At 40.9% G+C, this 24,638-nt stretch overlaps 1 protein-coding gene across 1 annotated transcript in view; it reads left to right on the top strand.

Moving 5' to 3' along the window:
• The window catches only part of ipo11 (importin 11), a 92,329-nt gene extending 84,230 nt beyond the window's left edge, over positions 1-8,099 (top strand). Inside the window, exon 29 of the mRNA XM_062381743.1 lies at positions 7,526-8,099. Within this exon, the coding sequence (XP_062237727.1) occupies positions 7,526-7,690 (165 nt within the window). The 3' untranslated portion in view covers positions 7,691-8,099. The remainder of the gene's footprint in view (positions 1-7,525) is intronic.
• The last annotated feature ends 16,539 nt before the right edge of the window (positions 8,100-24,638 follow it).

Genomic DNA, 24,638 nt, shown 5'->3' with positions numbered 1-24,638 from the left:
TCTTATCATTTGAAATCTAAAATAAGTAAATAAGCACTCACATAGGGCTGTATATAATGCTTAGGAAAATAAGCTATAAGAATAAATATAACAGCGTCCTTCAGAAAGGGCAGTGCATTTGGGGACAGCAGGAGATAGCTAATATATGCAGGTGATGCAGATGGAGAAACCTGAGGTAACAGGATTAATGTCAGACTCGGATACTCAGCAGGCTCAATCTCACCAGGCCAGAGCAGCTCTGCCAAAATATACACACACGTTATAGACAAACTTTCAAGCTCATTCATAACGTCCAACTAGTCTCACGGATGCTTCCATAAATTCAGACACACATACAGTCCGTTGCATTCCTTATATTTTTAGGTATATAATCTCGGTTACATCCCCAAATGTCTCCTCCACTTAAACCGTTTGATGTTTAAGTTGTTCTGGCTGTAGACAGCGTTTAAAGAGTAAGCCAGGCAATAGTCTATACTTCGGTTGTCAAATCCCTTGAATAGAGCAAAACCAATAAGTGTCCTCTCAGTATTTCCCTCAGCCTGTATCTAGCACTCACCTCCAATCCCAATCGCTCCGACTTAATCATTACTTAATGGAAGAAGAACTTTGTTGGGGAAGTTGGGTCTGCTGATATTCTATTCATATTCCTGTTTACACGTTACACAGCATATTCTGATAATGATTCACGTCAACATTTTTTCCAAAACGTAATTTGTTCAACCTTTCTGAAAATATCTGTATATGAACGGGTCTATTATAAGCTATCCATATATTAACCTAATGAAAAATATACAAAATCACTGGACCTATTCTCTAAACCATATTTACTGAGGTTTATTTTGAGATATTTTGTGTTTTGCAACAACAAACCTTCTGTATTATTATTTTGTGTGTTTTTATATTTTTTGTTTCCTTAGTGAGCGTTTTGCATGAGGTATAAGTGGACTGACTTATTGCCATAGGGCACACAGCATGATGATCATTATTCGCATCATTGTCCTAATCATCAGATTTTCCCTCGTCTTCATCCGCTCACAAGGACACTGCCAAAGCCCTTCCACGTTCCTCACATCTCATCCGTCTCTGTCTTTTCATCATGCTCTCATTTATCTTCTGCTCTCTCTCGGGCATGAAGACCCTTGCTCCTCTATCTTTGAGTCACAGCAGGGAGCGTGTCACTCTCCCTCTATCCTTTCCTCATCATCACTCCATTTCTTTTTTCTTTCCCCTTTTCCTTCTCTTATCTGCCTGCACTCAGCTCTTTTTTTTTTCTTATTCCTGCTGTTTTGCCTTCACGGGTATAGTCTGTTGTAGATTCGCTGGGCTCAGTATCTTAATGCAGATTGCTTTTGCACATTCAGTTCATCTCCCTTGTTTTCACCTTTTTTTTTTTGCGTGCCTAAACTTGTAGTGGAAACGTGTTGCTTTTTAAAAACACATTTTCCTTTTGGTTATCAAAAAGTGAGTGAATGGTGAGTCTGCAGATGATGCTTCTTCCTGACACCGTGTCATCTCTGTTGCACCTGCAAGTGTAGGATATATTACACCCCCCTTGTTTTGGTGCATGGAGCCGATGACTCATGTAATTACCTACATGGAGACGGTTCTTCTCTGTGTGTCGTGAAGATCGATTCAAACATGAGAACAGTGATTTTCATTTGAGACACTTTGATTCACAGTGGGTCAGTGTTGTCTTTCGTCAACACATGCACAGAAATGCACAGAGAATATAAATCACAAACACATGAGACATAACTCATGAGGAACCATAGACTTTGTCTTTCTTCTTTCATATTTAGATACAGAAAGTGGCCTCTTGAGGCACAGTTTACATCAGAGCATGGCCAAACATTTTTTCAGTATCTGCGGTTGTTTGGCAATATGAAAACCATAATTTTACAGAATAAAGTATCACCAATGTATCTGTATCACAATTTGTTTACCCCCTAATATTGTCAACAGCCCCCATAAACTCTAGTGACCCTAACTCATCACATGAATCATTAAATCAATATTCAACAGGGCAGAACTTTGATGATACCTTGAACAGATGAATGTGACCAAGAAAAAAAAGTAAATGTTCAAAACAAAATGTCAACAACATCAGCTGTGGTTTAGAACCACCTCAAACATGTAATGGATTCAGTCATAAAATACTTATCAATGTAAGGCCATTAAATTCCAATTCAAGTAAAATATAAATAAACAGCGCTACAAGCGGGGGGGGGGGGGGGCTATATCTTCCTTTTAAAGTATTTTGATATATATCCAGGCAAGATGTAGGATGAGAAAATGTAGTTTATATCAATATATGTTTATATAACCCATTTCTTTTGTGAAACCGTGCCACTGCGTAGATCACACACACACACACACACACACACATCGCCCCCTCTCACCCTCTGCGTCTGTGCTCAAACCGGGCTCCACTCACACGTTATCCTGCAATATGAAGGGAGATGAAACATAGCGCCGGTCCACACTGCAGAAGACGACCTGGTTTGTACAAAGAAAAACAGCGGTGTATTATTTACTGCTGCTTCACATTTAATGTTTCATTGTGTTTTTGCACAGTTGTGTGTTTTGTTTGGCAGGAGTAGAAAACCTGTAATTGGCCTTTATTCAATCTAGTCTGTTGTTTGGGTTGAAAACAAGCGAAGGAGCATTCAAAGCTGGAGGTTTTTTTATATTAAATATAATCTGTTTATTTCCTTTCATTTTTCCACATTAAACAGGCATGGAGGTACCGGGTGCAGTTGTAGGTGTGAAAACCATCTCCTGCCCTACATTAACCTTACAACATGTGTCCAAGAGTGTTAGATGATAAGCTCCACTACACATGCACCAGTAACAGACCTGTAGAAAATCCTGACACAGTATCTGGTTTGTGTGAAATGACACTGGAGAAGCTGCTGTGGTTACCATGGTTTCCATGTGTGACAGCCGCTAGTCATCGGTCACAGTGTCATTCAATTAGGCTATCGTTAGATTCGGGCACGAGAGAGACAAGTCCACCATTTACCGAACATGAAGTGAAATCCTGGACCACACCACCGATATTATCAGCAATTATTGGTTTAAATCATGAGAGGCAGCTGGACTTCCATCATATTGTTCTTGTCCTATAATCTCTATAAACAGATTCTCCATGTGAGTATTCAGAGTGTGTGTAGGGAAAAGGCCTGTATGGATTCCATCTCTAGTTTATTACCACTGTTTATGTTTTGTTGGGGGAGACATGTTTGACTTGTGTGATAAACTAAACTAATTGGACTGTAAACAGAGGACTGAGGATATTCGCCGTCTACAACCGGTAGTCCCAAATATATCGGCTAATACATCGTCAGCCATTAGCCGATGGGCTCCACGATTGGTTTCTTCATATGTTGTGGCTGATTATCTCGAGAGCCACTTCCACATTCATCAATCAATATGTCATCATCATAATCAGAATTTTACTATCAGTTGCCCCCAGAGCATGTGCATCGGATTTGGTGAAATTACTTCCGCTGGGTTTTGAGGTACATGTCATTTTGATTTAGAGGAATGCCAGTTACTGGCATTTTAAATGGGTTGAGTCACTGATTGGGTCGATATAACTGCCCATACACAGTTGTACCTGTTTAAGTTAAGATGAAAATCTTCTGCTGTCAATGATCTATTATCTCTCCTTTTAAATAATGGTAATTAATCATTTAAATAATAGAGAAAAACAGCAGCACTAAAGTTTCTTTACTTTATTTATCTCTTATTTTATTGTCCTTTAAGATGGTTACACAAAACTACGGTGTTATGTTATACTGATGCGTTGCTGAAATCACCCCATAAAACCTTTTTTGCCTTTTTAAACAGCGCTTCGATTTATTGTCCTGAACATCAGTCGGATCGACCCGATCCTCTGAGTCATATTTGGCCACTTGACAGCTGCTTTCAAGTCGAGTCAGTGATGCTGAAGGTGACTGGCTCCTGGAGCTGATGTGTCACAAATTTGCTGATGAAATTAACATCTGCCTGCTGTGTAATCCACTAAACCCGACACTGGCAGCATCTGATAACTCAATGCTGTTCTTGGTCTACACTCCAGTACATCATACAGCTCCACAACTAATTGCATCTCACACAGACACAACGTACATGTGCTGTGTTTGTGTGTTCGGTGTTAGACTTGAGGAACGGGATATGAGGATAAGAGCTGTCACAGTGTAGGTTGTTGCGTCATTAACTCCCCTTCACAGTTGCCGGTCTGACTTAGTCTCCGTCCAGACCTTTTGGCTGCAAAAAAGGAGTTTCACCTTGTTTTATTGCATCATATAAGTAATTAAAACTAATTTCACAAGTCAAAATACGCACATCATTGTGATAAGAACTATCTGAAACGACAGAAACAATCTTGCCTAGATTTATTCATCTTTATTTAGCATGTACTGTAACTTTGAGGTTTGGTCCATGTCCCATCCTCTAACCTGGAGGTGGCAGGGTCTATGATCAATTCTACGGCCAGCCACTAGGGGGGGATCCTGATGGTTTGGCTGTGGTTTCGAGTAAAGACCTGTTGTGGGATCTCACTTTGTCGCTCCATGTGCAGATGATTCTGAACGTAGCCGTGCGATTGATTTACATACAGTAATGTATGGGAAACACTGAGAAGTGTGGAAATATTTTCCATTCGTATTTAGTTTTCTCTTGAGTCCGTCCAGAAGACGTCAGCTTCAATATGGCGCAGGATGCGTTTGTGTCCACGCCGCTAGAAGAGCAGGACCACGTGCATCAAAAACTTTATCTTAATACGTCTGTTTGTGTTTTTTCAGTAAATTGATAATCAGAGAGTTAGTAACTGATGGTTTGTATCGTTCCAGATTTCCTAAAGCAACAGTCGTGAAGTGTGGTCAATACCATCTGGTTCCCTTTGTGTGCATCTGTCGCTCACACGGGTGTGTTTGTGTGTGTGTGTGTGTGTGTGTAAAAGCCCTGGTGTCGGCTGATTTGGAGCAGCACTGATATTTTTACAGTAATGATACAGGACTCCTTACTTTGTTTGCTGTGGAGAAGGGCAGCAGTAGTCTGGGGATTACATTAGAGACGAGGGCTTTCACAGACCCTGTCATTTCATCCGTCTCTCTCTTCCTTTCTCTCTCTGCCTCCGCGCACACTGCCCACTCCTCTCTTTCCTCCTCCACTCTGTCCTGAACAATGAACTTCAGCTGTCATGCCGTCTCTCTCTCCCTCTCTCTCTCACATTCTTTATGGTGTTCTCCTCTAACACCGTCATCATGGCGGTTCCTGATAACCTCTTTTCTTGCACAAAGTTTCCTTTACGCTGCTTCTCAGTTTTCCCCTCTGCCTACTAATCCTCACCTATTCTTGCTTCGTGCCTCCTTTTTTTTTCTCCTCTTCTTCTCATCCCATTCTCTGCTTTCCCTCTGGGACCACAGTGGATCATGCTTATTGTTCTTACTGGTAGCTTCACTCTCTGTTCTCATTTGTGTGCAGATACTCCGCACAGCAGGTGTCCCCAGAACGATGCTCTGTGTCTTTTTTTACATAAAACATTTATCTTCTAAGCTTTACTCTCTGGTATCATTCTGCTTTTTAGCAATATAACTGTATCTTCATCTGCTGCTTCTCAACCGTGTGTTATCATTCTTACTTTACACTGTTGCGTGAAACTGAGGTGCTCATTTATTTGACTTTGTTTTAATGGTCTGTTTTGTTGGCGATCTGTAGAAGGTCAATACAAAACTATTAATCATTATTCAGTTAGTTAGTGTGTGTGTGTGTGTGTGTGTGTGTGTGTGTGTGTGTGTGTGTGTGTGTGTGTGTGTGTGTGTGTGTGTGTGTGTGTGTGTGTGTGTGTGTGTGTGTGTGTGTGTGTGTGTGTGTGTGTGTGTGTGTGTGTGTGTGTGTGTGTGTGTGTGTGTGTTGTATATATTTAACATTCAAGACTTTATAAATCATGTGCACAGCAATTTCATACAGAAGTTGCTGTAAATTCACATATATGTATAGTTTATCTACAGCATTTACCATCAGTGTGTATGCTATTATAACAATGTACTTTAAATGGATGCATTGTTGCAGAGACACTGCAGACTTCTAATTGCCTATAAGCAAAGGTCTGGATATTTTGCACACACAAGGCAACAGAGGACATGGTCTGACGACAACTCACACACGCACACACACACAGGTCTTTGTGTTGAAGGTAATTATGGAGGTTAGATGACATCTATTCCATTAAGCCCCTCTCCAACAGCCACTCTTCACTATTTTGATTGCATTGTAATGACAAAGAACTGTTTAGCATTACAAGGATTCTTTCGAGTGATTGGCAAAGGACCAAAGTTGTTTTTCATTTTCTCTTTATTTTACTGGTGGTGTGTGAAGCTCTTCTGGGGCTGTTCAACTAACTCGTGCCCAAATGTCGAGTTTTTGTGTGTGCGGTGCTGAAGGAGGTTTGGTCACTGGGGGAGTTTGTGTTTGTGCAGTTCAGAATGCAGAGCTGCTTTCCAAAGGTTTTAGGATGTCGGGGTCAAACATAACAATAATTAATCTGTGGGGAAATCATGTGAGAAGGCGAAAAACAAGCTGCAGGAACAAAGTGTTCACAAACTCATACTGACACTAATCAGTCTGCAGGATGGTTTTCAATCCAGAAAGACGTTTGGATAATACAGAATGTGTTGCTCAAATAGCCATATCATTTCATTGAAATGTATTTTCTAATATAAGAAAGGGTTAAAGATGTTAACCATACTTTTTATGGGAAAAATTAATTTTTTTAGTAAATAAGGCTTTTTATATATTTGCAAATAGTGTGTTTTAAACTGGAAAACTCGAAGCAAATCTGAGTTGCTTTTCGTTTCCCTCTTTATCTGAGGTGTCTCTAAAACAACATGAGAGTTTTGTTGCATATCCGTTTAAACTACATTGGTGCCATTGATAGAATTAAGAATCATTAATAAGCATATGGACAGAGGGATTAGACTCAGCTGAAGGGAATCAATCTTCCCCCCCCCCCCCCAAAAATGTAAGAGTTGAGAGAAGCTTGGAGAAGTATCAAGACTTAGAAGAGAATGAGAGAACACATCAACCTGGAATATCCACAGAAAGAAAAAATGCAATTTCAACACAAAACTTGAATCAAGGAAGACTGAGAAAAAAGGAAAATCTGAAATCCAGATGTGGGGTTTGCAAGCATATCCAAGAAGATTGGAAAACTTTTATTTGCTGCAAATGTTTTTCCAGCGTGAGAGTGAAAGGCATGAGAGATTAGCTTCATTGTCAACAGATTCTCAGAAACGTAATTTTTTTAAACAGGAAAAACAGCTTTACTTTAATTCATTTGGAATTCAATATGTGATACGAGCAACGATGGCAAACTTCAGATTGGTTGTTGCTGTGTTTCGTCTAACAGTGCATGACCGGATTTGAGCTGCTCGTTTTCTGTCGGTCAGCGTGATGAACCTGAGGCTGCATCCTGTCGCCCTTCACACTCTCACTCACTCTTTTCTCTGTCCTGCTGCAGTTGGCCCTGGAGGACCCGGTGCACAGCGTCTCTCTGCAGCAGTTTGTCTATGAGAAGCTGAAGGCGCAGCAGGCCCTGATGGGCGACCAGGGGTTCGGGGTCCTGATGGAGACCGTGGACACAGAGCTGGTCCGGCAGCTCCAGGAGTTCCTGCAAGGCCTGTGAATCAGTCGGTCACTTCACAAGCATCTTTTGATGCCACCCTCTCACCCCCTTCGGTTCTTTAATGTACTGGAAAAAGGCTAACAATCTGCCCGACGTGTGGACTCCTGCAATCCAAACCTTCCCAACCTCTACCCATTCTATGCCTTATCTATATTCAGACTTGCCCACTGTCCTCAGCCTACACACCTTGTCCCTTCTCTTTGTGGATTCCTTTACATCCTTTTTTTTATTTATTTTTTTAATCAAGATGGGGTTTCTGTGAGTGCTTAAAAAAGTAAAAGCACCCCCACATTTTTTTAAATCTCCCACATGAAAACCTCACCACACTCGAGCTTCCACTCATTTGTTATAGTTTCTTTTTGTGGTTTAGACGTGGAGCGGGAAGAGAACCCGAGGGAAAGTAAAAGAGTGGGGGGAGGAGGGTGGGTGGGGGGGGGGGGGCTGGGGTTGAGGAGTATATAGCAAAAATCTTCTGCAGGTGCCAGAGAAGGGCCTCGAACTATTTTCTATGGAAAAAAAACAGATTGAAACACGAAATGAACCCGAAGGACCGAAAGCAGTGTTTACAGAATCTATTCTTTCAAAAGAAAAAAGAAATGTAATTTTGTATGTATGTAAAGTTTGGATGATATTCTGCAAGATGGTATTTTACTTTTTAGTTTGTTTTTACATTAGTGTGAATTTCTCTTCCATTTAAAAAAAAAAAGAATTTTGTTATAAGCAGACAGGAAGTTGAAGTAACTGCTGAGAGGACTCAAAGGTGTTTTTTCTTTTCTTGTTGAGATGGAATGTTTCTCGACTGTAAAATGGCTGATTTTAAAGCGGTTGATTTGTAAGAGTGCTGAACCCCATTTATATGTATATATACATACTGCTGCTAATTGATGGTGTGTCGGAGCACTTTAATAACCCCAAAAACAGTTTCATATTATTCATCTTTCCACAAATGGTATATCTTCACACATCATCGCTCGTATTAAACAGTCGGAGGAGGCCTTGCAGCAGGAATGTGCAAATTGGGTTGAATTTACATTAAGGCTCTCAGCTTGAGTTGTTGCCATTTGTCACGTCTCCTTGTGCAAAACCGTGTTCAAAGAACTGACTGCAAACATTACATGCTATTAGGTTGTGTCATCACTGTTTTCATTCTGACTCCAGTGGCTGTGAGGAACCTGCACGGTGAGCCGCTCCGAGTTTCTTCTGAGGCAAAACTCCTCACTCTTACAGGAAGATGTGTGGAGCTCTCCTGCTGCTCTGCCTTGTTTCAGATTTTTTTTTTTGATGACATAATAGTGATAGAGACGACGCTTTTATATTTTTGATTTCACAGAAAAACATTGTCTACAGAGGTTTTTACGGAACAATTGATTATTTGGAAACTTGTTTTATGAAGTAAGGAGTTACCGCTTATGAGCAAGTTCTTTAAGGGGTTGATTTGTACAGGTGGCATGTGGATCTGTTTCATGCAGAATCTGAGTAAGGTCTCAAGAGATATTAAGTTTGTTTTAATTTGAAACAGTCGAGGGGCACACGGAGGCAAAAGCCCTATTGCCACGTAAAAAAAATGGATCCGGCCATTTATCCAAATTCAATCCACAATTTGATGTTTTTTGGGGTCATCCCTGACCCTTCAACAAAATTTCATGGAAATAAGTTATGGCGTTTTTCACTTATCCTGCTAACAAACGCTGATGAGAACATAACCTACTTGGTAGACGCAATAAAACGCCGCTAGTTTCCCTCCACCAGAGGCCTCACCGTCCTCTAATGAAGCCACATTTCAATCAGTGGATCCTCATTTTTATTTGGGTCTGCAGCAAATGGCAGAAGTCCTAAATTTATTTACTCTGGCTCCAAAGACAAAGACATAAATGATCCTTTATAACCGATTCTTCTGGAACTTCCGTGGTCATGTGTTTTCATTAGGTTGTTCATCATACTCCCAGAGAAAGAGATAATCCTGACACTAGCTTTTTTCACACTGTGATAGAGTTGAGTAGCAGTCAGAGTTACAGCCTTATGCTTTCAGCCTTACCTGTCACTGAAACTCAAAAGGTTTTTCTTACTATTCTTTTCTTAACTAGATTAACAGTAGAGGATTTCAGTGATCTGTATTTTCTGTTACCGATGATGTTTGGGACACAACACACAGTAGAGGGTTGTGTGGCTTTTTTTTGGTTCATAAGTTTGGTTATGTTTTGATTGGGATATAATCCTTGTTGTTTTTTTCCAAAGCCTTCAATAAAATGCAGTAATCATGCAAAAATATTAGTCTGTATCTTTGAGCACATGAAACTGCGGTATCTCAAAGTACTTCTTGGAAGTAATTATATAAACTAGAATTAATAAAAAGCTTGAAACATTTTACTTTACATGGGATGAGTCTAGAATTTATTGGATTGTCACTTTTGTAAGTAAACTTTTTCTCAATGTTCACCTGTGTATGCTGCTGAGCTTCTGTTCTTTATAGTTCCACACGCTGTGATGGGAGTTTGACCTCAGAAGAAGAGGACAGTGTGTGTTTATGTTACAGGGAGATTAGCACCGAGAAGTAATTGCTATCATTTGAGAAATTACTTGGGAAAGAGGGAAATGAATTTACTCTGACTGAGGAAACAATACTAAGACTCCACAGCCAAAGAGTTGCTTTGAGCAGAGCTTTGTTAACATGTAAATGTTAAACAGGTGTAATGTACATCTGAGGCTGATGGGAAATTTAATTAGTTTGCACAATAATGGTTATAAAGCAAAGCATGACACGAATCGTCACCTCGTGCAACAGAAGGAGTTCAAAAGAGGACACAGACTAAAGTGATTAATATTCATCTCTACCTCATGGTGGCACTAGAGGAGATGTCATCCATTCACATGTGCCACTTCTCCTTTGAGGGTCGCAGGCGGGACGGAGCCAATCCCAGCCAGAAAAAGGGAAAGAACCAACAAATGTTTCTGCACAAAATGTAGTTTACATGTGTTGAGACATTTCTGGACCATCATTTTCCATTCTACAAGCTCACAGCACATTCTAGTCTTATGACACAAGAATAATTCAATATGCATGTGACGAGTGTTGGAGCTTCCTGGAAGAATTTCTCCTGAGGCTCCACGATCCTGTTTGTCACGTCAACTTTATTTGATTTTGTTTGACTTTTCAAAAAATATTACCTCTCACAATATCATGCGACTTTATTGTAGAGCGTTTCTTTAGGATCTTTACTATAAATATATAAAGTCAAGCAAAATGTTTTCATTCCATATGACCTCAAGGAAAATAGATATTTCTTCCTCCACACACACTTTTGTTCTGAGGGAGTTCTGTAAAGTCAGCAGCAAAGTTTTCTGTAATGAACAACTTTTTTAATGGTTACACATGTAGCTGTTGTATCAGCAGTGCTGCTCAATAACTGTACATCTCTATAACGCAAATGAATGAATCTCACACACAAGACAACTTCTCTCATAACTTTTCCCTCCAAACTGCTGCTGCTTGTCGCCGAAGGACGAGAGAAACAAAGGCGGCGTCGGCCCACATCGAAGAAATGTACTTCTGGCAACCGGTCACTTGAGTGTCTTATAGAGTGCAAAGAGATGATTAAGGATTCTGCAGCCATACTACCCCCCCCCCGCCCCCTCGCGACCCAGCCTCATCTTCCTCCCCCTGCACTATTAATCCAAGGGACTCGCTCGTTTGTCTTTGTTCTCCCGCTCTATCTGCACCTCTCCTATACCAGTGAAGTCCTTAGGAGGCCGATAAGAGGGGGGGCCAAGTACACTGTCTGCGGGCTTTGTGTTAATTATCCTGTGGAATGGATGACAGAGAGAGAGCAGTACGATTAGTGCCAATCTATAACCTGCATTCCTAATTGAACGAGCAATGAAACTTTGGGTAGTTGTTAATGTTCCCTCCTAGGAACTTACATTTGTGGTCATTTGTCAAATTCTCCAATGCGTTCTCTGGAATTTTCAATGTTTTCTACAGTTAAATGCAAAGTCAAATAATAAATAAAACCGTTTCATTCATTGGGACAAATTACACAAAAATACATTAAACACGCACTGGACTTAATGAGACACAAGTAGTGGTCAATCGAAAATAAAAAACTTGTGTTCAGACTCTGTATATGTGAGAGTGTGTGTGCATATGTATATGCATACATATGGGTGTGTGTGTTTTCTAATTGAAAGCGATGCTTCATGTTCGTCTCTAAAAGCCTGTAATTAAAACCTGAGGCTCTGAGCATGTGAGACCATTACGTGGCCGTACCGCTGCGCTGTACCTTTCAAGTGTGGGTGGTACCGAGGGTATTCAAGCTCAACAGACCCTGTGTGTGTGTGTGTGTGTGTGTGTGTGTGTGTGTGTGTGTGTGTGTGTGTGTGTGTGTGTGTGTGTGTGTGTGTGTGTGTGTGTGTGTGTGTGTGTGTGTGTGTGTGTGTGTGTGTGTGTGTGTGTGTGTGTGTGTGTGTGTGTGTGTGTGTGTGTGTGTGTGTGTGTGTGTGTGTGTGAGTGAGAGAGAGAGACATCTTTCCTAAGTTCGTCACTAAAGATTTTATGAGAAATGTGAACCGTCTGCTGATTACAGTTTTTACACTGATTAATGACTTTCATTCAGGAAGTGACACACTTGTATGGGAGCATCAAACTTACTTCTTCATCTAATGTCTCTATATTTTAATGGCGGTGACATGACGCACATTTCCACAAGCTTTGCTTAAATGGTGCCATGTGGAGAGCGTTTGTGTGTCTGTTTAACCGACAAATAGAAGATATTAACATTTTTACTCTTTTTCATGACGCATAATAGATAGAATTTCTTGTTGATAGAGAAAATAATCACGGAATATATAATAATCATTAGTGCAGAGTCTCATTCAGAAGCAGCGGGTCCTCGCAGGTTCTTTGGAAAATATGTGTCTCTCTAGAAAGTGTCAAATGCTTTAATGTGTCACCATCGTTACAAGTGGAAGAAAATGCGGTCACATCAGCAAACTGTCGGTGTAACTGAACAGAGAAGAAAATACATGAAAAGAAGAACTCCTTGGTGACAAGAGTGCAAAACAAATAAATAATCATTCTGTAAAGGAACAGAGAAGGAGCACAGGAAATTGACATGTTCTTTGAATCTACTTCTTATCTCAGAGTATTACAGTGTTTATTAAGCTGCGTGCGGGCTGTGGTGGAGTGCGGCACATACTAATCCGACAGGTGGGCACTAGCTGTTCATCTGGTAATAATGCAGCCTGCTTCTGTATCTCCTCTCCCACCGGCTCATATCGTGGACACTGTAGTCGCTGCACGATCTGATTATTTCACACTTTATCACCACAGTGCACTTATCTCAGGATATGACTCTACACTAATACTTTTTTGACAATCGACAAAAATGTGTCCGTAGGAAGCACGAATAATCAAAAACAGGGTCAAATCCAAAGTATGTTGTGCTAAATATTTTGTTTCCATTTCTTAATCTCATCTATGTGTGATTTCAGACAGGAAAAGTGTACAGGCACTAGACATCAGTGATCGATATTATTGACCCCTGTAGGCTATTGGTAAGGATTGAAGGGTGCTGATGAGCTGTTGGATTGCTTGTTTCCAACTGACTGCAGATGTGTATAAATTGCTGATACACTCTGAAGCAGAAACCAATCATTTGTTCTTGTTCTTACGCTGAGACAAGGCTTTTTTCCCCCTGTCTAACTGAGGTGTTTATTCTCTGTATTATTTTTAGGTGCCATGAGACATCTCTGCTTTGAGCATATAATCTGCTTCTTTTGTCCACATATCAAACTTGGTGAATCACTGTAATGAGCCCTGCTGCACAGCTTTCAATGGACTCAATTGGATAATGACGAAGTTGTCTCTTTTCATTACTCTTGACAAGTCTTCAGCTGACTTGAAAGGTATCACACATATGTTCCACGCAGCGATAAAGCTGAAGAGGGAAACGTGTTTAGTCAAGGTACACAGTGGGGTGCTGTGAAGGAGAAACTAAAAAAGTGTGGAAAATAAATAATCATTTTCCTCATTGCATGAAATAAAAACAGTTTTATTTAAAGAAAAAAACTCAAAAGTATTTAGGAAATGTTGAGATTGTAAGTTAAAAAAAAGTATTAAATTGTGGTCTGGAATTTTAACAGATTTTTTTGAACTCAAGATTTGCTAAATAGCTTTTTTTCAGAGCGTGCGGTCATCGCAGTAACGAAGGACCCCAGTCAATTAGGTCTGTATCTCAATTAAGCTGAAATACTCACAGGAGTCATATTAGAATTAAAGTGGTTCCATAAAGGTAAATATCCATAAATTAGATGTTTGTTATTGTTATTATTGTATATTGTCTAATGACGTTGGCTCTGTGTTGCTCTGGTTTGTTTCATGGGAAGTGGGAACTATCTAACTAACTCACTATCTATCTAACTAACTAACTAACTAACTAACTCACTATCTATCTAACTAACTAACTAACTAACTAACTCACTATCTATCTAACTAACTATCTAACTAACTAACTAACTAACTAACTAACTAACTAACTAACTAACTAAAACACCAGATCCTACAATTCCCATAATGCAACTCTCTGCTGTCTGCTTGAATGTGAATAGAACTGTCTGTTTAGGCGAGCTGCTATTAGTTAGAGTGTACATGAAGAAGTCCGGTTACTGGGTCTGTGCTGAAGGAGGGCGAATGTTGATGCTAATACAGTAAGGGATTTTTTTTTCACAGTGGCCATTTTGACAGGAAGTGTCAGGTAAACAGAGGTGCAGCTACAGTCCCATTAATGGAGGCTCACAAACACGTGTTTCGAAATACTTGATGACAAAATGGGGGCTACTTCAGCCACCAATCAACCAGTGGACGGTTCCCTCAGGTTGTGTGGATTTGAATAAAGGCTTCTGGACGCCACCGACATGTTCCTGCACGTGTCCTGGTCTCATCAGGCTAACGGAGCACAGTCACCACAGGTAAGACGTTCCCATTGTTTGTTCCCACATTGTTGGCTAAACATTGTGTGTTCCCATTGTCACAATGGGAACACAAAATGGTTGTTTTTTCAATTGTGTTTACTGTGTGAGTTCTGTTAGCTTGCTGCTAAGTGCTAGCCTATCTTGCCATGCCCTCCATGTTGGGTGTTGGGTTCATTTTGGTATTTCTGGTTAGCATGGCTGCCTGTAGGCCTGGAGTCACTTGTTGGTATTAGCTGCTTAGTTTGCATGTAGTTGAGATACAGGAAGTAAAGTAAAAGGATTAGAACCCACGTCATTTTCTCTGACACACACAACATGTCAGTCCACAGTGTTCACAGCCGTCCATGTGCAGCGGGGGGGAAGTAACCTGTAGGCTGGAGTGGGGGTTGAATTCTGAGTTGCAAAGTGAGTTCATGAATAGTGTTAACAGATGTGAATCGCAGCAACAAATAGGAATGACATTCAAATGTATATGCATGGCAGCAAATATTTGACGAGTAAAGCAAAAAAATCGTAATAACCTCAGCGAGGGTCAGATAATTTTTTTGCGAGGGAAAGAACCGGGGGCGGAGTGATGTCGGTCCAAACCATCCAAAATCACAGAGAAGAGAAATTCAAATCAGAGAAAAACATAAAACTAGGGTTCATGTCCAACATTCAGCGAGGAGACTCATCAAGACTCTAAAGCAGAGTTTGGCGAGTTTGTCAAAGCGACGGCACTTCCTGGGATAATGAAGAGAACGTCTTCCAGCTGCCTTTCAGTTCAGTGAGGGAGCTACGCTGTCAGAGTTCTGGTCAAGCATTTGAAATGGAATGAGAGAATAATTTTAACAAACTCAGTGACAGTGCAATGTAATATTCAGTTGATTGTCCTTTGATTAGAATCTAGTTATGAGCAAAGTCTTTACATAATAAATAGGAGGATATGTAGACTCTTACATAAACATTATATATTTTCCTGTTTAGATATAAATACTTTTATTTTGCACATAGACCAGATATGATATGCATGTATGTTTTTTCTTCCTAATTAAAGTACTAATATAGTTGGTCGTATTTGGTTTTCTTTTTAATTAAAGTTATATAAAATCACGTATGGTTAAATTGTAAAATATTACGCCTCAATTACATTTATTTTGGTCATAGGGGTTTGATAACAAGCTCTTAGATTCATAAATAAAAGAAAAAATGATTTCAGTATTTTAGCCAGTAACAGTATTGTGAGGGTTTTAAATATTGATTAACTTCCTAGGAAATGTAGTTAACAGAAATCATATTTGGCGTGACCACTCTTTGACTTTAGATGGCACCACTTCTGTCAGATATTTGGCAGAGAGAAGAATCTGCCACAGTTCTTCTGTAGACGTGGGTTGTCTCCTGTGTCCTTGTGTGATCCCAGACTGACTGCATGGTGTTACTGCAGCGCTCTGATCAGGGCCATGCTTTTCATATATAATCAGAAGTGCATATCTCCCATACAGACAACTGAAAGCTTGTTGAGAGCTTCAATGTAAGAGTTTATGTTGCCAATAACACCTTCAAGATAGAGAAATTGACGAATATATAAAGGGTTAAGTCTGGTATTTTAAAGTGTATATAGTTAATCAAATGGACAACTGCTTGCCTAGAGTAAAATGTATTTAATTTCCTCCTCAACAAATAGATGTTTCAGCCTGTCAGCGGTATCATATTGTCCCTGACATGATAGTGTAAAAGGATGGAATTCCGGAAGAGAAATAATCCTGAAGTAAATCTGGCCTAATCCCCTGAAACGTCTGGAAAGGAATCATTGATAAGCTGCAGCCATAAAGGAAAGCAGATAAGGCCTGAGCCTAAAAAGACTGCAATGGCCCCTTATCAGCGGTGTATAAAACTAAAAAGTCCTCTTATCGGTTATTCTCTGTTTTTAAGTGCAAGGTGAATAACGGAAGGAAAAAAATTCACAGTAGAGTAGTGCTGTTACTGTATGTGAATGACACAGAGACTGATTCTGTGATCGAGTGTTTAGTTGATTGAGTGAGGATGAGTGTGTTTGCATGGGAAGGTATTCCCATGCAAACACACTCATCCTATATGGGATATGAGAGAGGCGGTGGTCTAGTGGCAGAAACTTGGACTATGGGCAGAGAAGGACTCTGGTTCGTCTCTTGTTTCACTCCACGGAGAGACAACAAAAAGACGAACCTGGATTGATCTGTCCAAAAATCCAAGAGTCTCCCTACCCTGTCTAGTGCCCCTGAGCAAGGCACCTTACTCCCCCAACATCTGCTCCCCGAGCACCGTACAGGGTCCCTCACTGCTCTGTGTGTCCTGCACCAGATGGGTAAAAAGCAGAAGTAAAATGTCCCTACCTGCATGAGTGTGCCTTTGCATGTCTGTGCATGTGTTTGGGACGAATAAATGCATCTTAATCTTAATCTATTCATGCAGATCCAAGACTGAGTGGCTGTTAGTGAAGAGATGCATTAAGAGCAAAAGGTTCTTTTAATTAAGGGAGCAGAAACCGAACAAACTGGATGTGAATAACAATCCTGCTAGGGAATATCAAGAAGTTGTTGCCATGGGATTACTTGACTCCCATACGTCAGTGTGTATGTAAAAAGAGTTTACATACACTCATTCAGTTTATGCAATCATCTGTGTCTCCTTAAAGTTACACTACACTGGGATCCTTACTTTGTGAGTCACTGCCTCTTATGGATTTGTTCTGTCACCTTGTTGGCAGGATGACATCTCACTGATAACATCGCCCTCTTATGTTTACACCAACACTTTCAAATTTCCCTGGAGTATGTGTTTACTATAATTGGAACACTTTACTCCACTGGATAATATCAAATCTTTGCTGTATATAGGTCCCCATAGATATTGTTCACTTCTCAGAAATATATTGAATAATATAAGCTTTGCAAAGCTACGTTATAGTTCTATTCTCATTCTGAATTGAAATGTACAGAGTTCAGTTATTGTGTCCACTTGTTTAGAAAACAGCAGGTCAGCAGAGAGATCGTCTTCCATAGCCTGACACTGTCTTCATGATGCTTCGTCAGTGCTATCTGAACTCAATGTCAAATCCCTCTGGTTTGTTTGTATTCCTTTAACCAATCTCAATCGTCTTGGTCAGTGCCACAGACTGTATATTAAGATGGACGACACGTCTCTTCCACTTCCTCCCACTATCCAGAAATGAAACCGAAATACCCCGGAGCCAGAGTCTGTAGTGGAGTGATTTGGGGATGGAGCAGCTCGACCGATCTACGTATTTGTGTGCATGTGTGTTGTGATACGTGTTGAACAGTGCAGTGGCCTAGAGCTCAAGACAAGTTTCCCCTATGGGACAATAAAGTATACATTACCTTGACATCACTCCGCTGTCGGAGGTGATGTCTGATGCAGTTTCACCTTGGTTTTATAGCATCAAATGACTAATCAAAACCCAATATGCCAGAAAAAGCCCTTGGACATCAGTGTGATAACACCTTCCATAAATGACAGAAGCCATTTGGATAAATGTATTTGTGTGCACTGACTTTCTAATTTGGTCCATCTCCCATCAATTAACATGCAGGAGGGGTTTATGACCTATACTGTAGGCAGCCTCATTACCCACCCACCCTCATGTGAGAAAAAAAACTTGTTTTGGTTTTAATAGTTATTATGAGACTTGATTGGCACAGCTCCATATCACAACTCTCCTCTACTTCATTATCCATCTGATGATGGTAATTAGCTGAGTTTTGTCCAGTGAAGCCCGGGATAAAACCGTCAATGATTCATTTCACAATAACTAATCGGCTGCGAGTTTAACTGATACATGGCAGAGACGATAACTGTGGGCTTTTATTTGATATGGCTTGCAATAATCAGGCTGTCAGCCTCTTGACACATGTTCGACAGTGTGATAACAGGTTCACTGAAGTAGCTGTAACTGGAGTGCGTGATCAAAGGGCAGAGTAAATGGAGTGAACAAATCTCCATCCGCCTCACACAAACGCTCAAACCCGGGCTCGCCATTATCATTCCTTTTGCCCGAGTTCCACCCTTCCGTCCTTCTCCATCCATACCTCTCCCTGCTGGTGGCTGATTAATATTGAATGACAAGGATTTTATAATAAGGTGGCATATGTGAATATCATGCATGCGTTTCTCTGCAAGCGTGCACGTACAAAGCCACATCTCGGTCCACAAGGGCACTAATAACATGGTGTAGCTTGGGCATATAACTCCCGTCTAATCGCTGCAGCTTGAAAAGAGAAACGATTCACTGCCGTGTTTCAACTCACTGTCGCCGTCCAAGGTTTTTCCTCAGTCAAGTGAACAGCACTCCAAAAAACGTTTGCCGCCTCCAGCTCCCACATGTCAGTTGTCAAAGTCCCGCAACAGCGGGGAATCCTCAACGAGACAGTTATGGGTGCCCTGGAGGTCCAGACACCTTGTTGGATTACCTGATTGCCTGCGGTTTCAATTTCACATTTATAGGGGATTTAAGAGTCGAGGGAAGGATTTGATCAGTGGCGGCATTGTCTTATGATATTAATGCTCTGCGTGCAACCTGCTTGATATACATGTCAAAAAACGGTGCTTGGATGTATTTGCGCTTTCATAATTAGCATAATTTCATACTGAAGCAAATTATTACTTGTGTTAAATCTTGTTTATTCATGATGTTTCGCACACGACAGTGGATTCTGTTTATAATCTGACACGGAGGTTTCTGTGCAGCTCTGGATTTTGCATCATCTGTCAGTCCTCTAGTTTTGGAGGTTCTGCCTCAAGTTTTTCTCCCTTTTTAAGGGTCTGTCATCAAAAGCAGATCTGAACCACTGTCTGTTCTCTGTGATTCTTCCGTGTAAATAATCAAATATCTGCTTTTAAAATGCAGATCCTAGAGAGAGAGAGAGAGAGAGAGTGTTCACTCTATCGTGTACAGAGGGTATTTGTTGTAGACAGTCATGACCTGATCCTCTTAACCCAGGTCTTTCCAAGTTTGTTTAAAGTGTTATAGAATAAATATAACACTATCTGGTTGTAATTGCCTCCTGAATCGTCTTTTCAACATGTGTACATACTTTCATAATTTTTCTTCTCTTCTGCGCTGCTACCCCCCCCCCCCCCACCCCCTACACTATTTTACCCACCTTTATCATTTGGTTTCTGTTACTGGCTTTTACATGGAAGCTTTCTGATAGCAGAAATATTTTTCTGCATCCAGCTCCTGACCACCCACGTGCTAGAGGACGTGACATGCTTGCGGAATTACTGCGGTGGCGTTTCTTGCAAAAAATCCCCCCCCCCCCCCCACACCGCTATGCCACTTGATCAGGAGCCAGGAGTCCTGTCTGTGATTACATTGTCTGAAAAAAGGAATTCATCCCCACACCTTTACCCCGTCCTCCTTCATCTCCTCCTCTACTACTGACAGGTGAAAAAACGTTGCTCTGTGAACTGAGGGCAGACGGCAGAGAAAGTTGTTAGCAGGGAAACTCACTGATCATCTGTAGTTCTGTGGTTGAGATGCGGGCGGAGGAGGGAGACGAAGGGCTGAGATAAGAGGAGAGGGAATCTCAAAAGTGAATACATTAAAAGCTGAACCACTTTGATGAAAGTTGTCAGAGGCTTTGAAATACATGACAATGAATAGCCTGCTAGTTGCACATCTTTGTTCTGCTTACATAATAAATTCATAAACAAAGGGGAGGTGACTTTTGATGGTGTAAATTAACGCATCCTTTACAGAAAAGATTTCCTTTTTCTTTAAAGAGTGATTTCTTTACTTTAAGAGAAGTCGACCTTTGCTTCAGTTTCAAATGAGATGATGATATTTTCTGGTGAATCGCAGCTATATCATGAACATTATAAAGATGGAGAACTCTGCTCTCCAAAAGCGCTATAGGTCATAAACTTAGCCTTCTCCATGTTAGTGGACTGGACATGGACCACACTAAAGAACTGTGGAATCAGCTCTTTTGTAGGATTCGTCCCCCTGTTAATTAAGCACATTTAAGATGAGATGGCAAGCTGGGCTTTGTACAGTATCAAAAGGGCTGAATGACGAATGAAGGAATTCAATCCAGGGATATAAGCCATTTTCAGACATTAACTCTGGATAAAGTCCAGAACAAGGCAAGGGGTTCTTGAGTAAAGCTTGCAAGAGGCAGGACGTATCGTTTAAAAGCCAAAGTACATATCAGTGGCTCCATATGCACAAGATGGCAGCATTCGTTTCCAGAATGTGTTTTGCTTTAAATACAAGTTTACAGGTTTAAAGCTGCAAATCCATGTAAAAAAAAGGTACTGGTCTCACTGATGCAGGAAACTTTAGGAAAACACCACAAGGGATCGAGGGACACACACAGACACACATACACACAAACCTACACAGCCGCCGCCTCTTTTTCCTCTCTAGCGCAGTTTGCTCAGGCTCACATAATCCCCCCTGCATAAACATTTCCCTTTGATACCTACAAAAACACTCATGCACAGTGGAAGGTTAACAGCCGTTGGTCTTTCATGGGCAAAGTGGGGTCAGATCAGCTTTAGAGGATTTAAGGAACAATCACAGACTAAGCCTTTTGAGGAAAAGAAGTCCTCAGTCCAGAGACGCACATAAGCTGCTTCCCGTTCATTTCTTGTGCCTTTGTTTGGGGGGTTCACCTCAGCATTTACTTTTATCATTAGTGCATCAACTTCTGATTACCTGGACAAAAACTACTGAACTCCATGAGGCCTTGGTGGAGGTATGTGCTCAAGTGAGTGCATTTTAGAGGTTGAAGCATTAAGTGAAAGAGACATTTCCCATCACCATGCCTCACAGGGTTGGACATAAATGGTTATCATGCTTTGATATTAGAAATACCTATACAGTCATGGACATGCTCACGCTCACACTGGGCCCAAATGCACTGAAATCCTAAAAGTAGAGTTTCTAACACGGTGTTATCTTGCTAAGATTTGCACCGCATTGGGCCACAGCAGGAAAGCAAGGATTGATTTGTAAGAAGATGTGCTCTCGGAACAATCCATTTGACATTGGGAGCTATAGACACATTATAACAACAAAACCACTGCAGTTGAATATTGCAGACAATTAAAAAATGCATCAGCCTGGTGAATGGTCCACGGTGCAAGGACAAAGCCAACTGATTCTTTAACCATTGGCCAGAAGGACACCACTGACCTGTAAAAGTCCTCATTTGGCACGTCACATTTATATATTGTAATAGTGACCAGTGAGCTCAAGATGTGCTTCTGGATCCATCTGGTACATATGGACTTGATGTGTGTGTGAACCATGTGTCCGCCGATGTTTAGTACCTGTGTGAATGGTGATAATAGAGTATAGTGTACCAAAACTGGCAGTATCAGTCTACATCAGCCCAGGGTTGGGAGGAGAAATGATGCAAAATATGATTGAGGGATTTATGGTGAATCACTGGATAATATTTGTTTGCTTGGTATTTGCTGCAGGCCTCTAGCTCTATTATTTCTACCTCTGGATTTATTCCTGTGATAACAATGCCTTGTTCTTTCAGAGGATACAGACAAAATTACTAAAATGACAATGTCAGAGTGTCCACAGACACCAGGCTGTATCAATGCTGCGATAAACAGGCACTGTTCTGTTCTCCGGTGATGAATATGGGCTGTTTGGAGTTTTTCTCAAATGTGTTCATTTTTAGGACTTCTGGGTTTTCTGCATTAATAGTATTCCAGTCACTAGTCTCTGTGTCTATGATAAAAGTAATACTGCTCATATCTATTTCCATGTCCATTAGTTATGACTTTATATTTAACGTTACAGGGCGCGTGTTCCCTATTGTGGAAAATCACATCTGTTGACAGAATGCCTATACTTGCTAACAGCAGCACAGTGATTTCTCATGTGTTTAGATGGAGAGGTTTGGGTGTAGCCTGTTTGATAAACTTGCAAAAGCAACACATGTGGACAACAAAACTGTGATTATTATATATTCTATTTTATTATCATATTTTTAGAGTACAGTGGCAGGAAATCTGTGACCAAAAGAACAAGGTCGCAAATCCAAGTGGTCAAAATGTGTTTTTTCCTGTCAGTTGGATGGACTCACTCACTCATTTCAGATATCACGAAGGAGTAGAACCACTCCTCCTTCACGTCAGAAGGGGACAGTCGAGGAGGATCGGGAATCTAGTCATCTAGGCACATTCCGTTGGATGTTTATAGGGCATGGCCAACTGGGAGAAGACTCAAGGGTAGAGCCAAAACTCACTAGATATTTAGAAATATCCCTTCAGGCCTGGGAATGCCTCTGGATCTCCCAGGAACAGCTGTAAAGCCTGGCTAGAAAGAAGGATGTTTGGGATACCCTTCTTGACCTGCTGTCTGTGTAACCCAGGCCTAAATAAGTGGAAGATCATTGACTGATGGATTGATGGCTGGATGGATATATTGGGGGGTAAATGTGTGGTTCTCTCTACACTCTGTTGCATTTCTATAATTTTTGCATCCATAAAGTCTCCAATACAGAGGGGGAAACATTTACCTTTCAAAGAGAAGTGTCAGACCTCTGAGGAAGACAGAAAAATGCTTGATCACAATGACACAAACTTCTTAAAGGATTCTTCTGTTTTATCACATTTAGTTTAGCAACCCCAGGCAGTTGAATGTCTATCATTGTAACAAAACTCTTCTTGTGTCATGTGAACATGGCTGCAGGGGTCTGTTTTACATATTAGTTTCCTAAGGAATAAGCTGCTGAATCCCTGGAGTTTTCTTCTGAAAACTCACACTACCTGCCGACTTCTCAGTTAAAAGCAAACCTGCAGGTTGCCAACGTAGTGTTGAAGTCTTAGAACGCCTGTTGGAGAAACAAGCACAGTATACAGCCTTCACATGGAGTGATTCTGGGTAGTCTTTAAAAACCTTCTTTGTCATATGGAAGTACATTTTTGGTGTTTTTTAGTTGGTTAACAAGTCTGAAGTTTCCAAACGACTACCCTGTGGGACCATGGACTGTACATAGAAATGGACAAATCATCTGTACTTCCTCCTGCTATCCAGAAATTAGGGGCCAAATGTCTTGAATGCGAATGTTGCCACCTTGAGCCGATTAGGTCATTTTGTGTCTGTGCTGTAGTTACCAAGGATACTCGTCCAATTGCGAATCACTCTCAGCTGTCAATCATGAGGTTTCAACACATTTTACATCATCAAATAACTTAAAACCCAATTTACAGGAACAAATTTGCACTTGGACAGCTTAGACTACTGTTGATACACTGGGCAGTCATCTTAGCTGGTAAGGTTCCTCCAACCCTCCAAGTCCAAACACGACTTGAGGAGGAGTTCCAGGTGCCTCTTCCGACTGGTCGGTGACGTTAATTCCGAGTGGTACAAGCCTCCCTCAATTTTGGTCAGTACATCACTGCTTTCTCTTTACAGTAACTCCTTTGCTGGTAGGCCTGTACACACTCCACTGGGCTGAATGATGCCCCTGGAGTCCAGGCAGATTGCAGCGTCTAGTGCCTTTGTCAGGCTGGAGCATATTCAGGGACAAGGATCAGATTGTCCTGTCCCATAATAAAACACATTTTTACAATTTTTTTTTTTTTTTTTTATATTAACCCTTACTTTTAATCTCATTTCTCTTGTTGGCTGATCCTTCCTGAAAGAGGATTGTCCTTTTGCATTAGTGAAAGGGTGAAGGATGTAGCCTTGTGTGGCAATAGATGTTTAATGGATCATGATAGCAGGCTGTGTCTGAATGGGTAGCGAGGCTTTGTAAATCTCCTCGGTGTGTTCACTCCTCTCTTATTTTTCCAGTCTGAAGGTGTCACACATGGATGCAATCATCATCACAGTCGTTGTGACTGATGGAAATGGAAAAGCTGTCCCCTTCGTTACCAACATACAGCATGTGTGAGTCCATCTGGTGTCCCCACACACCAGTCTCCATCTGCACCTCTTCAGGTTGGAGTCATTATCAAAGATGCAGCTTACAAT

This window comes from Platichthys flesus, chromosome 3 (genome assembly GCF_949316205.1).
Source record: "Platichthys flesus chromosome 3, fPlaFle2.1, whole genome shotgun sequence".
Taxonomy (NCBI): Eukaryota; Metazoa; Chordata; class Actinopteri; order Pleuronectiformes; family Pleuronectidae; genus Platichthys; species Platichthys flesus.
This window is presented reverse-complemented; position numbering and strand designations above follow the sequence as displayed.